General features: G+C 47.1%; 1 protein-coding gene across 9 annotated transcripts in view; it reads right to left on the reverse strand.

The window, feature by feature from the left end:
* The window catches only part of ADD1 (adducin 1), a gene marked incomplete at its 3' end in the record, with an annotated part of 69,146 nt that overhangs the window by 11,189 nt on the left and 42,005 nt on the right, over positions 1 to 15,952 (reverse strand). For 5 of the 9 annotated variants that reach the window (XM_079154400.1, XM_079154402.1, XM_079154401.1 and 2 more), the window contains exons 5-12: positions 11,701 to 11,781; positions 11,115 to 11,264; positions 9,560 to 9,703; positions 9,362 to 9,460; positions 8,308 to 8,484; positions 3,398 to 3,742; positions 841 to 942; positions 127 to 216 (exon numbers count right to left, since the gene is read on the reverse strand). In XM_079154400.1, the coding sequence (XP_079010526.1) occupies positions 127 to 216; positions 841 to 942; positions 3,398 to 3,742; positions 8,308 to 8,484; positions 9,362 to 9,460; positions 9,560 to 9,703; positions 11,115 to 11,264; positions 11,701 to 11,781 (1,188 nt within the window). The remainder of the gene's footprint in view (positions 1 to 126; positions 217 to 840; positions 943 to 3,397; positions 3,743 to 8,307; positions 8,485 to 9,361; positions 9,461 to 9,559; positions 9,704 to 11,114; positions 11,265 to 11,700; positions 11,782 to 15,952) is intronic. The other 4 variants (XM_079154403.1, XM_079154404.1, XM_079154407.1 and 1 more) reach the window with 1 other exon arrangement.

Genomic DNA, 15,952 nt, shown 5'->3' on the forward strand with positions numbered 1-15,952 from the left:
AAAGATAACTGGTTGCCTAGGGTACTCACCTCATAAAAGCCATTCTCTCCCAAGTTAATAACAACTCTGGAGCAGACGGACACAGAGTCACCACCCACTAACATGAGAGACATTCTGAACTCTCACCTGGACGAGGCTTCTGTCCATCACCACACCACACAAAACCTGGGACTGAGGGCCAGCAGTCTTAATGTCCTGTAAGTTCTGCTCTCGGATCTGAGGATAGGAAGGAAGAGAATCACACATCAGCAGCAGAGAGAGGTCATGCTATGGGTGCCAGTCATGTTGTCTGTGCACCTGGGTCCCTATCCCAAACTGCTCTTGTGCTCTCCCCAGTCCACGATGGCAGGATACCCTGGGCACACCTGCCTAATGACATTGGCCCACACTGCTTAGCAGGTGTAGGTCGGCAAGGATGGAGGGACATTCCAGAGGGCTCAGGCAGGGCCCAGGTCTGTCACTGTACTCTGTTAATCTGGGGAAATACTTGGGCGCTGTGAACACTGAGGGAGCCCACATTCTGACCAGTGCAGTTCACAAGCCTCTGAATGAGCCTGAAGGGCAGAAAAGCCACCCACTCTTGCTATTTCAGGCTCTGGAGCTTCTACTCCAGATCTGCTCCTTACCAAGCATCACCTCAACACTCCCCAGGTCCCAAATGCCTGCTGCCCGTGCTCCACACTGTTGGTGGAATGAAGCATCAGAATGAAAAAGGGACTTCACTTTGCTAGTGGGAGAGCAGATTCCTCTCTGGAAGCAAGCACCCCGCTGCCCCACAGTAGCCAGCATCCCTTCCAACCCTGCACCCAGTTCCCTCCAAGTGCCCAGGGCAGGACATACCTTGTTCCTCATCTCCTGGACCTCTTTTGGGTTAGTGTTCAATGGAACAAACAGGTTAGGGACAGCAGAGGTGGAAGTTCTATGTCCATCCTCTTTAGTCCACTGTAATGTCAAGAACAGTTGAGAAGTCAGGATTAAGACAACAGTGGCAAGACCACAGCATCCATCTGTCCAACTGATCTCACATCTGCTCATGCACTGAACCTCACAGAGGGCTGAACCAAGGACCACGTTTCCTGGGCCACTCTGCAGAGCTAACAGGGGCGAGACGAGGCTGTGTAGAAACCAGTGAATGGTGGAGTCAGAGGCACAGCCGATGGGAAGGCCCACAGAGGTCTGGGGCAATCAGGCTGATGACCAGCCGGGGCAGGCCCCTCAGAGGCCCTTGGTCCACCGCCCTGAGAGTCCCCCAACACCAAAGCCAACTGGAAGCGTGAGATGACAGGATCATGAGAAGCAATGTGACGCAGCCACCCGGGGAAGGGCAGGAGTCTGTACCGTGGAAAGAGGGGGCACCACCAGAGTTGTGTGTGGAAGTGAGTGGAAGCGCCAGGTGCTGCAGCAGCTCCTGAGGGGAGGACCATGACGTCAAGTTTTACACGACAAACTTCTGAGTGTCGCAAACCGGTCCCAACAAAATGAAAGCGCCCGGCGCGCCCTCAAAGGCTGTTTAGCTGTCAGTGCGCCACGCCTCCTGCTCATCGCCACTCAGGCCTCCCACAAGATGAGCGTTCGGTCAGGTTCTAACCTGAGGCGTGAGTAGCCACTGAACACTAAAACCAGCCATCTTTGAGAGCAAATGCTGTGCCTTTCAGAATATATCTGAGAGGCAATAAGATAGCCATAAATCATACGACCTTAAAGGAAGCAACAAAACTGTCAAATGCTTAGCCGCTGGCGAAGGAGTGTGGAATGGGCATGGAGCTGCGGGCACTCGCTGACGGTTACCTTCTCAGATAAAAACCACTCCAGCATCTTATTATGAATAATGTTTAGTCAAAATGTTAAAACAGCCACCTCAGAAGCTTGAACACATTTGAAAAATTAACATGAGTTATTATAAATTAAGATATACCAACCTGGGAACACTGCGTGGAATGTGTATTACTCCAGCAAATAGGAAACACATAAAAACAGCTGAGCAAGGTCCCCTTCAAAGCACTCATTGACTAAAATGCCTCTAGTGACTTTTTTCTTTCTTTTTTTAACAGTGCAGGCATTGACTCAGGGCCTTGCATGTGCCAGGCAGGTGCTCCACCACGGAGCTACACCCAGCCCGACTTTCAAGCCATCACTACAAAGCTCGCAGCTGCTGCTGCTGCCTGCTGCACGTACGCTCTGGAGAGACCTGCCAGGCAGCAGACAGGGCACCCAGTGTCAGCAGAGAGGGGTTCTGTTTTTAATATCCACTCTAACAAGTGAAACAGAGAAAGAAAAGAAGGGAGGCAGGACAGAAGGGGAAGAGACGTGCTCCCATGCTCTGAGCCAGCCAACACACAGGGGTCTTCACCCACGTGACACAGCTGCTCAGGAGCACAGTGGCTTCTCGCCAACTGCATATCAGGAAAACACCAGAACCACCTGGGGAAGACAAACCTTTTTTTTTTTTTTTTTTTTTTTTTTTTAATAAACTTAAAGGCACTGTTAAAAGGGGAAACGTAGCTGGTCTGCTTCCCGCTGTCTTGGGACACCTAGGTGAGCTGAGTTCTACTGAGCTAGGCATGCAGTCGGGTCTGGCCCCGCGTCTGCTGCCCCATGAGGGACTCCAGTCCAGGGCTTTGGAAAGGGCATCTGCTGCCCTAAGGCAGGAGCTGGGCAGACTCAAAGGTTTCCCTAGGGGAGGGTAAGGTACTCTCAGCAGCAGGACCCCAGGGACACCTACTGAGGGGACAGGAGCCCCGCGCGGCGCGGACACGGGGCGGAGCAGCCCGGCAGCATCTGCCGCTGGTGCCTGCAGGTGGCCTGCGCTGCACTCGTCATGCCGCACCCCCGGAGTCCAAGACTCACCACCACGGCCGCCTACTCACATGCAACAGTCCATGCAGAGGGCAGCTGGCACCAGCCTTCCGAGGCTTTGGGACTTTGGGACAGAGGGCAGGGACTAGTGTTGAGGGGGGACAAGCCAGCAGAGAATGACCCATAGGCCACCGGAAAACTGCTTAAGAAAACATGAGAGACGGGAAGCACAGAGCCTGCAGCCCTGAGGCATGGGCCAGGCAACCTCGGGGCGGCTGAGGCGTGAGACCACAGACGGGCTGAGTTGAGAGAGCCCCTACTCTCAGGTTAGCACACGGAAGCTCTTCAGGGTTTTGCTGAGTGGGTCAGACTCAGGCGCAATTAGGGAAGAGGTGCACTGTATCTTAAGCAGTTTCAAGCACAGCATTACTTGGGTTTGAGCCAAGGCATAAAGTGAGCTTTGGCTCAAAAGAAAAGCAAGTTAACGAGAAGGGGCTCGTAGTCCATGTGGGTCAGAGGGCTGGGTCCCAAAGCCTCTGAAGCCCCAGCTGCCCAACTCGCTCTACATCATCTAACTATGAACAGTAAGGTAGGCACAGACCAAGCAGTTGGTAATACAGCTTGGCACGCAGACACCGGACGAGAGAGACTGCAGCAAGGGTTTCACGTGATCGTGTGTAATGTTCGTCCACACCTTAGTCTTCGACTTGGGACTGCTTCCATTCTGCCCTTCCTCAGAAGCTTCGTCACCCCGGCCAGAGTTCAGCCATCTTGTCTTCTCTCGCTGCTGCTTCTGAAAACTGTGTCTGAGAGGGGAGCAAGTGCCCGAGTCACCATCACTAGCAAAGGAATAACCTGTGACACTAGCAGGAACCTCCACATCGCTGTACTTTTTAGATTTCTCTCTTAGAGCAGGATATCGATACGGGTAGCCAGTTCTGTAGCCCTAGGTACAAAGAGAAGACAAGGCAGTCAGTACTCCAGGTCTCAGAGCAAGGTTCCATTGCAGAGTCCGTGGGCAGAACACGCAGCTCTGCAATCCCACTCCTAATCACATGGCCCATGAAGGCACACGTGCACTCACCATGACAGGCCTCCAATGCTGGCAGCAGCGCCACCCCACTAGAGCAAACCAGCAACAACCCAGAGAGCCATGCAAAGTAGAATGGAGAAAATGGAATGCACACAGTGGGCCATGACGAGGAGAGACTCTACCAGCAGACACAGCCACGTGGACAACACGCACACACTGACTACCCAGGGAGTCAAGTGGAGAAGGATGTGCTATCTGGTCCACTTATCAAAAGTGCAAAAGCAATCTTTGTTGAAGAGATTGAACAGTGGGCACCTGGGATGGGCAAGACTGAAAAGGGACCTGAGGACTTCTGCAGTGCCAGCATTGGTTTTCATCTGGGTACTGGTTACACAGTGTCTTCAGTTTTAAAGGTGATAGGACTTACTTGCTGCTGGCGATTGCACAGACTAGACTCATCAACAAATGCTCTCTGAACTTGCAAATCAGTTTAAATGCTGTGATAACCGTTAGATAAGACCAAACAAACCTCATGGCAACTGGTTCTCAGCAAAATTACTTCATGTTTGAATATGACTCCCAGCTATGCTTCCACAGCTCTGCCACCCCTAAATCCCCTCTGCTGGAGCACCTGCCAGCCGTCTCCCCCAGACAGTAGCTGTGGACAGGGCTTAGCACTTAGTGGAAGTGACACACTTTTTGATGGTCCCCAGCTCCAGCTCCTGGATTGCCCCTGCCCTTCGAGCCCGGACGCAACATCTGCCATGCTTTGTCCACTGGCATTTGCAACAGGTGAAGAAGAGCACGCAGTTCCACCCTGTGGCTCTGAAGAAGCAAGCTGTCGTGAATATTGCCACTGTGAGAAAACAGTCCCTGGAAGTGGGTCACCCCTCCCTGAACCCACAGCACCTTCTGATGAGAAGCCAGCCCTGGCCAACACCCTGACTGCAGGCTTATGAGGCCCAGTCTGAGCTGTGCCTGGAACCCGGGCCATGGAGGCAGTGAAAGACCAGAGCTGCACCATCACACAGCACAGAGCTGGCAGCGCCTGGACAGGTGTGTGCTGAATGATCCAATGACACACTCACTGCACGTCACAACACTCCCCAGGACCAAGGGCTGCAGAGGACAGGCAGGCGACCTCGAAGGCTGACACTCTAACCAGGTGCAGTGGTGCACAACTGTGGTCCCAGCTACCAGGAGGCTGAGGCGGGAGGGTGGCTCAAGCCCAAGAGCTCAGGGTCAGCCTGGACCACACAGTGAGACCCGATTTCAAATAAAAAAGAACCACAGGAAGGAAGGACGATCATCCCCAAGTCAGGAAACCTCCCCCAGCCCCCGGATCTGCCCCTCCTCAGGCATTTTTATTACCACCCTGCTTTGACACATGTCTAAAAGTGGCTGTCATCACAGGGGAATCATTGTCATTATGTTCATGGCGCTCCTCAGACAGGCAAGCAAGGACAGGCGGTTTGCATCTGAGCCAGCTCTGCTGAGGGGTGATAAAGAACGACTCAGCCACAAAAGCACTGTCTGGAGGAACGCATGGCTCCATCGCCTATCTCCTGCATGCAGCCAGTCTCAGAGGCTCCTGCTTTAGGGTACAGTCTCAGGACCCATAAACACCATTTTATTCTGACAGGGCACTGGTTTTCCTTTATTCTTTCCTTTAAATGCTGTCAAAACAGAATTCTCTAATACTTGGACCTGTGAACAACTACTTGGCTTGTAATTAAAAATATGGAGATGCTGGGGATATAGCTCAGTAGTAGAGCTTATGCTTAGTGCCCAGGACCTGTGTTCAATAGCCAGAGCACACATACGCGCACGCACACACACACAGGCAGGCAGGCAGCTGAAGTTCTATTTTGCTGTGGAAACAATTCAGCATTTCTCCTAAGTGTAAATGTTTAAGATGAGACATTTCTCACAGTGTGGAAATCTCCAACCAGTCTCTAACTAACTCCATCATTAGCAGACATCATATGCAGTTGATCAGCTGCTGGATTAAAACAAATCACAGTCAGTGATTCTTGTCCACTTCGTTTCTTTTTTTTTTTTTTTTTTTTTTTGGTACTAGGGATTGAGCCAGGTGCACTTATTCCCCATCCCTTTTTATTTTGACATAGGGCCTCACTAAATTGCTGAGGCTAGTCTCTAACTTATAATCCTCCTGCCTCAGCCTCCCAAATTGCTGGGATTATAGGCATGCACCATCACTTCTGGCTTCCAGTTTATTTCTTATAAACTACACAGAATTCCAATATTAAAATTTATAATAATGTGCACACGTTGAAGATACCAAATAAAACACCCTTTCTGTAAGGAACACTTCACTTATTAGCCTTCCTCCTCTATTAAATTGGAGTTAGTGCTTAATTTAGATTTTACTCTCCACCTTCCAGAATATACTAAATGCATTAGATGAGGTGGGTTAGTAAATCTTATCTCCTCTCTCCCCTTCCTCATGTAACTTTTAGGTGGAAGAGGGGTGGAAGGTCAAAGTTCTGACCAGGAAGAAGGAGCCCTTGACTGGGCCAGTGCCACACTCCTCACCTTAAGACACGTGGGCCACTGTTTCTCTAGCTGCAACTTTCCTGAAGGGACAACACCCTGGGCCACCGCCTCTTGCCAACAGCTTCTTATACTGGCTTTGTTAGTTTTGGCTCCTTTTCCTGCTTTCCTTAACCAATTTGGACCCAGGGCCCCTGCTCCTGTCCCTGTCATGAACTCCTGAGCCAAAACCTAAAATCTTCTCAAGACTGCACAGTAGGTGGTCAATGAATGCAGGAGGGAGAGGTCAGGGAAGACTGTTTTGTCATCCCTTCCTTGCTGATGGAATCCACTCCTGTGGCCAACGCTTCCATGAAGAAACTCCCCTTTCTTTCTTTCTAGCAGCCCATATTGCAACAAGGACAAAGAGGCTTAGCAAGATGAGGACATCCCACACACCCTGAGTCAGGTCTAGGAATCCTTGTTCCCAGATCTTTATTTCTTAAAGCCTACACTTCCTGCCTCCTAAAGCTCAGGTCTCAATGGACCTGGTCCAAAGGCCAGGACTTTCTTCTATTAAGTTGGAATTTGGGCCAGGTGCAGTGGTGCACACCTGAATCCCAGCTACTCTGCAGTTGAGGCAGGAGAATCACAAGTTCAAAGCTCGAAATTCAAAATAAAAAGGGCTAAGGATGCAGCTCAGTGGTAGAGCAACTGCCTAGTGTTACAAGGACAAGGCCTGGAGTTCAATGCCCAGTACTGCAAAAGAGAAAAAAGGGAAAAGCCTACAACATGGCGCCACTCGCCCCGTGCTGCCATGCCAACACATGAACACAGGCCCCTCTCAAGGCTCCTCCTTCCCACCTGGAGGTGACAATGCCTCACATCCATCACACTGGCTGTCATAGGCACCAGATGGGCCTTCCCGAAGCCCATCTGAGAGGTCTGATGCAGCTGTCCCCTATGGCAGCACCATTTACCCCTGATGTGTTTGGGAGGCTGCAAACTCTAGGACAATGCTGGGATGTGGCTCAGGGGTAGAGCATTTACCTGGCCTGCATAAGGTCCTGGGTTCGATCCTTAGCTTCTCAGAGAAAAACCCAAAAACAACAAAAATCAACTCCAGTCCTTAAGACACCAAATAAACCTTAGGACAGTATGTTTTTTAAAAACTGTTTTAGTTGTAGATGGACATGTATTTATTTTTATGTGATGCTGAGGATGGAACCCAGTGCCTCACACATGCTAGGCAAGTGCCTACCACTGAGCCAGAACCACAGCTCCCCTAGGACAGTATTCTAATCTGGATCCAGTGAAGTGAATAACTAGGTCCCTGCTTCCCACAGCTGTCCTCAGCTGCACTGTGGCTCTCTGTGGGTACCTTCTTTTGACATGGTGGGTCATGTTCCGACCTCGTCTTTGAGGTCATTTCCAAGAACCACCTCTACATACTGTTTTCTCCTTAACCCTTGCAGAAGGACGAGATCCTCCCTGAGGCCCTAGCACAGACAGGTCCTGCTGTGAAGTCAATCGCTGTGTGGTCCTGCCCTGGCCATCGTGCTACAAGCCCCACCATCTGTGCCCGGCTAGACTGTGTCCCTGAGGTAAGTAGCACTAGGTCTCCCACTAACTAGACAGGCAGCAAAGAGCTGAGGACCAGCAATCAGGTCCCAAGCAGCTAAAACTTATTAGTAAGTCAAATTCCCAGACGTATGGCTATTTAGCAAGTCTCTCTAGCCTGCCTATGGACACTGGCCAGCAGCAGCCTGCACTCCTGCCCCACCAAGTCCAATACAAGATTAGCTGGGAAAACAAAATATCACTGTGGCCTATCATGATTTAGCCCAGACATTAAAAAGCCTAGGCGGCTGCATGGTTTTGAGAGTGACACTCAGATACATGTGAAAATAGTCATCTCACTTGCCATAAAAACACCAATGCATTTTCAGGAAAAATTTCTCATCAAGTGGTGGCACCATTCTTACCAGATTATCAAGCATCCGCATGAGGGCTTCAAATTCCTGCTCCCCAATCTGCCACTTGGGAGGTGATGCAGAGCCTTCCCCCGCTGGAGGCCCTGGGGAACGGGATTTGGCCTTGTACTTCCCAGGATCCAGCAGTACTAAGTTGTCTGGTCCTCCTGCACTGGCCAGAGTTCGAACCTTTTCCAAAACAAACACGCACTAGGGTTGAGTTCCATAGAGAGACTCAGAGAACCAGACAAGTATGACAGATACTTGCATAGAAATGCAGGTTTCAACAGAAAGTAAATCACAAGATGATAAGAATAAAAAAAAATTTTTTTTAAAGGATAGGTATTGATACACTCATCCTAACACTATTTTCAGAAGTTCTTCTCTAGCTTGACAAAAATATTGGGCAGGGGCTGGGGAGATAGCTCAGTTGGTAGAGTGCTTGCCTCGCAAGCACAAGGCCCTGGGTTCAATTCCCAGCACCGCCGCCCCCCCCAAAAAAAAATATTGGGCACTTAAACTTGGCAGAAAAATAGGAAACAAAACACCGTTCAGGAACCTAAAAACTTAGAAACTCACTAGCCCCAGACTCAAGTCAGGAGCAGTGGGAGAGTGCAGTAGCCGCAGCAGAGACTGGGTACACCCACCTCTCAACTCCAGCCTTTCCTCATGAAGTGTGTAAGGAAGAGTGAAAGAGCACACCCGTGACCCACACAAAGGGCCCGACATGGGGCCTGGCACATACCAGTGCTCCATAAATGCTCACAACTTATATATTTGAAATATAAAAAATTGGGAATGAAAAGCACAGTAATCTTTTTTTTTTTTTGGGTGCTGGGGATCGAACACAGGGCCTTATGCTTACAAGGCAAGCACTCTACCGACTGAGCTATCTCCCCAGTCCCCACAGTAATGGCATCTGTCCTGGTCAAGTTCCAAATTCATGAGCTCACGTTTGGCAAAGATTGCTCAAAGGCTCATTTCTGCAAGACAATTATTAAAACAATTTCAGGAAAACCACAAACATCTAAATGAAGTGCACACCAAGTGAATGGCCACCACCCACCTGGATCTCACACGCGACCACAAGGTTATGGATATAATAGAAGGCCTCCTCCACGCTCTCTCCAACTGACACGAGCCCGTGGTTCCGGAGAATGAGAACCTGAGGGGAAGCATGGAGCTGGATGGAGACAGGCAACAAGACCGACACAGCACAGAGGGCTTCTTCCCTCCATGAAGACCCAGTGTGATGCCAACTGACCTTGCTTCTGGGTCCCAGATTTTTCTGAATCAAAACCTTTTCCTCTTCATCAACCAGAATGCCATGATAGTCATGGTAAGCCACTTCTCCAAGGGAAAGCGCTTCTGGGGAGATGGGCAAGAGGCCACACTTCATGGCAGAGACCTGGAGAACAAGCAGTCATCTCGAGGGAAGGAAAAGTCAGCATCAACCTGCAACCCACCTTCAAGCACTCTCCTCACAGAAATAGAAAAGAAACACGAACGTACGCATACATGGCATCTCTAGGCTCACTCAGGACAAAACCCACATCTCTGGAGTTTCTGCTGGTTATAGTGCTATATAAGCTGAGAAGTAAGGATTCAGTGAGCCATGGTCCAGCACAAAGAATGCCTCATAGGCTCCTCAAAAGAAGATGTTCCAAGGGGTGCTTAGCCACTGAGCCACATTCCCAGTCTTTTTTATATTCTATTTAGAGACAGGGTCTCATTATTGCTCAGGGCCTTGCTAAGTTGCTGAAGCTGGCTTTGATCCTCCTGCCTCAGCCTCCTGAGCCACTAAGATTATAGGGGTGAGCCACCATGCCTGGCATACTTTTTATGTCAAGTTGCAAGTAGAAACAAATACCTGAAACTTAGATAAAACCAAATATATCAAGAGTTGAGGACAATGAAACTGTATAATTTCTCTACATTTATGTAAAATTGAGACTGAAAGAAAGAAAATCTGAGTGTTTACATAGCCCTTACACTTCCTAAAATTCCCAAAAGCTGGCCTTAGAATATGCTAATTCTCAAGGTCTTCTACAGACATCAGCACTGACTTTAGAATGACAAGTCCAAAGATTCAGCTGACATGTACAGCACAGCTACACAGAGGAAAAGTTCAAAAAGTTCATCTAAAAAGACAAACCCACACAGAATTCCTTTCAGTGGCCACCTTCATAAGAATTTCCTTATCAAGGAAATTATTTCAAGAACTTCTTTTTCTTTTTGAAGCCCCAGCAGGCTCCTGGAAGCTCTGGGCTTGGAGGCCTGCTCTCCTGACAGCGGTACCACCAGTGCCTCGGCCTGCAATGCTCTTCTTCTTCTGCCATCATGACCAGGCTGTGCAGAATGTCTGTAGGGCAGCCTGGCAGGCTGTTCCAAGCATCATGCTCGCCCATCTGTAGGGTCACTCTCCCTGAGCCCACAGCAGCCTCCACCCCCACAGACCTCAACACTCTATGACTCTCTAATCATCAAATCAAAAGAACATTTTCAGATTTATTACCGGTTCTTCAAAACTAGATTATAAATATATCCCCCAAGAGGAAAAGGAAAAACCTGCTTTAAAGAAAATCAAACTAGTGGCTCAGTGGTGGAGCACTTGCCTAGAAAGTGCAAGGCCATGGATCCAATCCCCAGCACCACCACTGAAAAAAGAGAAGGCAAACTTGGTAGCACTTTTTTTTTTTTTTTTTTTTTTAATTCCAACCCAATAAGGTTTATTGAACCCATCATGAAATAAGCTGGGGCAACTCAGGATATGTGCAGCACCCCCTGCCAGGACCCCGATGCCCCAGGACAGCACTCACCGCAGCCCCTGCAGGGGTGTGGATGTGCACAACACATTTAACATCTGGCCTAGCAGCATAAATTGCAGAGTGCAGTGTGAAGCCAGCTTGGTTCACTCCAAGGTTCGTACTTCCACGATCCACGGTATCTCCTTGTAGGTTTATCTTAACCTGAAATAAGCAAAAATTTTAAATGTCAAGAGGACTTCAAATTACTTTTTTTTTTTGTACTAGGGATTGAACCCAGGGACACATAAGCACTGAGCCACAACTCAAGCCCTTTTTCTATTTTGAGACAAGGTCTTGCTAAGTTGCTTAGGGCTTCACTAAGCTGCTGAGGCTGGCTTTGAACTCACGATCCTCCTGCCTCGGCCTCCCAAGTTGCTGGGATCACAGGCGTGTACCACCACGCCTGGCAAGTATAAACTGTTTAAAACCGAAGTTCAAAGAGCCTCTAACTTCTCTCAAAGGTTGTTCTCTAATTGAATTAATCAGTTCTATATGTTCACTGGATTCACCCACTCCTTGAGTATTGTGTATGTGAATGGATTTGAAACATTTGAAGAACCAGTATGTTCAAACATGGGGCAAAAGAGGACATTCTTACCAGGCTGGATGCAGTCACTTCACTGTAAAGAAGCCCAAAAGGTACAATGAGGAAGTGTTCCTGCTCCGAGTTCACTCTGGTCTGTGGGAAAATGACTATGTTAGTTCCCAAGTCCTACTGAAAGCACCTGCATCTCTCTCAGGCACTAACTCACAGCTGAGCTATGGGAGGACCCTGAGCAGAGATCCTACTGCAAACCAAGAGGTACTGGAAGCTTTCTGGGTTTATATCATACAGTAATTGAACATATGAAGTACAGTAAATGCTTTCTGGTGGCATTCATGAAAAGTGATTTGGGGAGAATAAACCAGTTCCACACTAACCCTCTGATACCTCTGATGTTCTACTGCAAACAGTCTCATGGGCAAAAAGGTCACTCCTCAGGGGTATAATAAAGAAAACCAAAACCTACTTTTTCAAAGTCGAAATAGTTTTTTGTTAATACTCAAAACCTGTGGGATGATGGGAAAATGTTAAAAATCACAAATGAGAGCAATCTCTCCTTACTGCTTAGTCAGCTTTTTAAGTCTCTACAGTACCACCTCACTCCTCCTCCTGTTTTTTCCTTCCAAAGTATGTTTCTCCACAAAAACTCATTCACTATAGATGTGGCACTATGCACCAAGCACACATCAGAATACAGCAGCAACACAGAAGAGTCCTGCCCATAAGAAAACCCAGGCTAGCCAGGGGCCGGCGTGGCCATGTTCTAATGGGGCCTGCTCCAGTTTTTCACTCAGCAATTCCTGCTGGGAGCCTGCTATGTAATGGGCACCATGGTACTGCAGTAAGCAACGGAAGACCTGGACAGACCTACTAAGCAGAAGCTCCAGCACACACTGAGCAGAATCCTTTTGGCACCTCTTTCACCACAGCTGCTGGCGTGCAACACAGCAAGCCCTGCCTCTCTGACACGTCTCAGGTACCTGAAACTATCCCTGCTCCCCTTAATGTCACCTTCATTCTAAGCTCACCTGATTCTCTCAGTAGAATGAGAAAGGTAAGGGCTCCCACTCACCAGAAAGCTCTGGATAAATGACATTATCCCACCACTATCGCTGGTGGCAGGAGGAGGAAGAGTAGTAAAGCTCTGTCATCAATGAACCATTTCTCTACAACTGGACTCAGGAATCCCCACAAAGCTCTATTAATCGAGTCCTGGCTCTCTTGGGGTTTCCAAAGTGTATACATGCTTTCTACCTCCCCAAAGCATGTTCCCATCAATGATGACTCAGCTATGTGTTTTATTTCCTGAAGTCAGTTCTTCTGCCTTAAAAAGCACACTGACCAGGCTGGGTTTCTGGCTCAGTAGCAGAGCCCTTGCCTAGCAAGTGTGAGGCACTAGGTTCGATTCTTAGCACCACATATAAATAAATGAATGAAATAAAGGTCTATCAACATCTAAAAAATATTTTTAAAATTAAAAAAAAAAAAAGCATACTGACCTTTTTGACTATCTTAAATAAAACAAAGCAACTGCCTTAATTTCCTAGTTGGGTCAAAACAAAATAAGTGAAGGAATTTGTGTAATTGATTGGAATAAAGAAAAAATGAGGATGGAAATAAGAAAAACTCAATGTTAGATTTTGTTGGCTTATCTTAAATTTCTATTTTGAAATCCCATGTACAAAGATATTGAGATGGTATGTGATCTCCTAATTCAAGCTGTGGATGTCATTCAATGGTAGAGCACTTGCCCCGCATATGTTAGGCCAGGAGTTCGATAGTCGGGGACACAAAAAAGGGAAAGTATTCAACAATTTAAGTGTAATAACAAATCAAGCAGTCATGTAATAACCAATCGGCCAGCTTAAGAAACAGAATAATTATAACTCAGGAGCTCCATTTCCCTTCCTCCAAATCTCAGAAGTAACTGCTAGGGCTGGGGTTGTGGTTCAGTGGTAAAGTGCTTGCCTAATATGTATGAGGCACTGGGGTTTGATTCTCAGCACCACATAAAAATAAATAAATACCCATTACAACTAAAAAAAATTAAAAAAAAAAAAAAAGTAACTGCTATTCTGAATTATATATTAAGAATACAGCCTTTGGGCTGAAGTTGTGGCTCAGTGGGGGAGCACTTGCCTGGCATGTGTGAGGGCCTGGGTTTGATATTCAGCACCACATATAAATAAATAAAAGATCCATTGACAACTAAAAAATATATTTAAAAAAATAGCCTTTCCCTTCCTCAGAGCTGTCCTATGTACACAGTCATCTCTGCCCAGCATGCATTTGATTCCTGCTTATGACCCTCACGCTGGTGGAACCCACTCTGCATCGTCAGCCGTGACCTTCACGATGTGTTCCTGCAGTTCCTCCACAGCACAGCTACGGCTCGGTCTCAGTGCTGTGCACAGCCACTGCATGAAATGCTGCAGCCTATGTATCGACTCTCCCTTCAAGGTACGTGCTTCAGTTTCTGCTATATGACCCACGTTCCTGTGATGTTCCTGTGCCTGGCTCCTGATGTGCATGCTCGAGTTTCTCCAGGTGTAACGAGGAGGTGACACCAGTGCCTTTCCAAGGGCGTCATGAAATGCACATCCCTGTACGAAGCATTCAGCAGTTCTGCGCTTCCATGACCATCTTTTTTTTTTGAAATTTAAATCTGATATCTGCAACATACTATTTCATTGTGGTTTTAACTGACAATTTCATGGTTAATGAGCATCTTTCCATATTTTTAAAAGACATTTCCCTTTTTGTGAAGTTATTGTTCTATAGTTTGTGTATTTTATACTGGTTTGTCATTTTCTTATTGATAGTTCTTTATCCTGGATATTAATTGGTTGGCTACAAATTATATGGGGCAAAATCTTCCAGACTGTAACTTTCTAAAATTTTTTTATCTTGCAGTAGTGGGCATCAGACCCAGGGACACTCTGCCACTGAGCTACTTCCCAGACCTTTTTATTTTGAGCCAGGGTCTCACTAAGTTGCCCAGGCTGGTTTGAAACCTATGATTCACCTGCCTCAGCCACCCAAGGAGCTGGGATTACAGGTGTGCACCACTACACCCACTTAGGTTATAATTCTTTTTTTTTCTCTTTTCTTTTTTTTTGTGGCAGGGATTAAACCCAGGAGTGCTTATTAACCACTAGGCAACATCCCCAGCCCTTTTCACTTTTTATTTTGAGACAGGATCTTACTATCTCACTAAGTTGCCCAGGCTGGAACTTGCAATTCTCCCAAGTAACTGGGATGACGGGTGTGTCCATCATGCCTGGTTTACAATTTTTCTTGCTTTTGTTTTTTTGCCTTTGGTAATCTGCAGATTCATGACACTATGTATATTACTATTTTTAGTTTGTATTTGTAGATTCATGATTTTCAGTTCTGTAAACTGTCAGTCTCTTTGAATCTCTGAATATTGGCTCTTCCCTAGTCCTCATTATCTCTGCCTATACCCCAAGGGAATGAGTAGTAGGCTTTTTTTTTTTTTTTTTTTAATCCTCCATAGCTCTTTTTAAAAAAGTTTGGTACTGGGGTTTGAATCCAGGGGTGCTTTATCACTGAGCTATATCCTTAGTCCTTTCCCCCCACCCCCCATTTTTTTAAAATTTTGAGACAGATAGGGTGTTGCTACATTTTCCAGTCTGGCCTTGAACTTGTAATTCTCCTGCCTCGGCCTACCAAGTTGCTGGGACTACAGGTGTGTGTGACTGGACCCAGCTCTGTTATGATCCTTTAATGATGAGAAATTTGTTCATTTCAGATGCAGTCAGACTTGTCAATCTTTTCTTTTATCCCAGCTGCTTCTGTGCTTCCAGACCTGTTTCCTTAAAGCAAAGGTTAAAGATTAGTGATGTTTATAAGTCTGTCCTAAAATTGTTAAAGCATTGCCTCTCATATTAAGGTCTGATTCATGAGGATTGCTTTGTATGTACAGCATTGGAGGAATCTAATGTGAGTTTCCATTGTGACTTTTCAACCTGAGTCTTTCTGCTCCAACTGCAGCCTGGTCCCGCCTCTCTGGACATCTGCTACTCAACTTCTTCACAGGTAATTTTAAGGCATGAAGATCTGGTTCTGAGCTCTCCTTAGTCCAACTGGTCTGTCTGTTCTTCCACTGCCCAGAGCACACTGTATTAGCTACCATCACTTTATGTTAAGTGTGACATCTGCCTCATTATTCTGGAATCTTAGCTATTCTTAGTCTTTGGTTCTACTGTGCAAATTTTGGAAGCATGCTGTCAGGGTTCACATTTCTTTTTTAAACAATTATTTTAAATCATTTTTTCTTTGTCTA

The sequence above is a fragment of the Sciurus vulgaris genome (assembly GCF_902686455.1).
Source record: "Sciurus vulgaris genome assembly, chromosome: 9".
Taxonomy (NCBI): domain Eukaryota; kingdom Metazoa; phylum Chordata; class Mammalia; order Rodentia; family Sciuridae; genus Sciurus; species Sciurus vulgaris.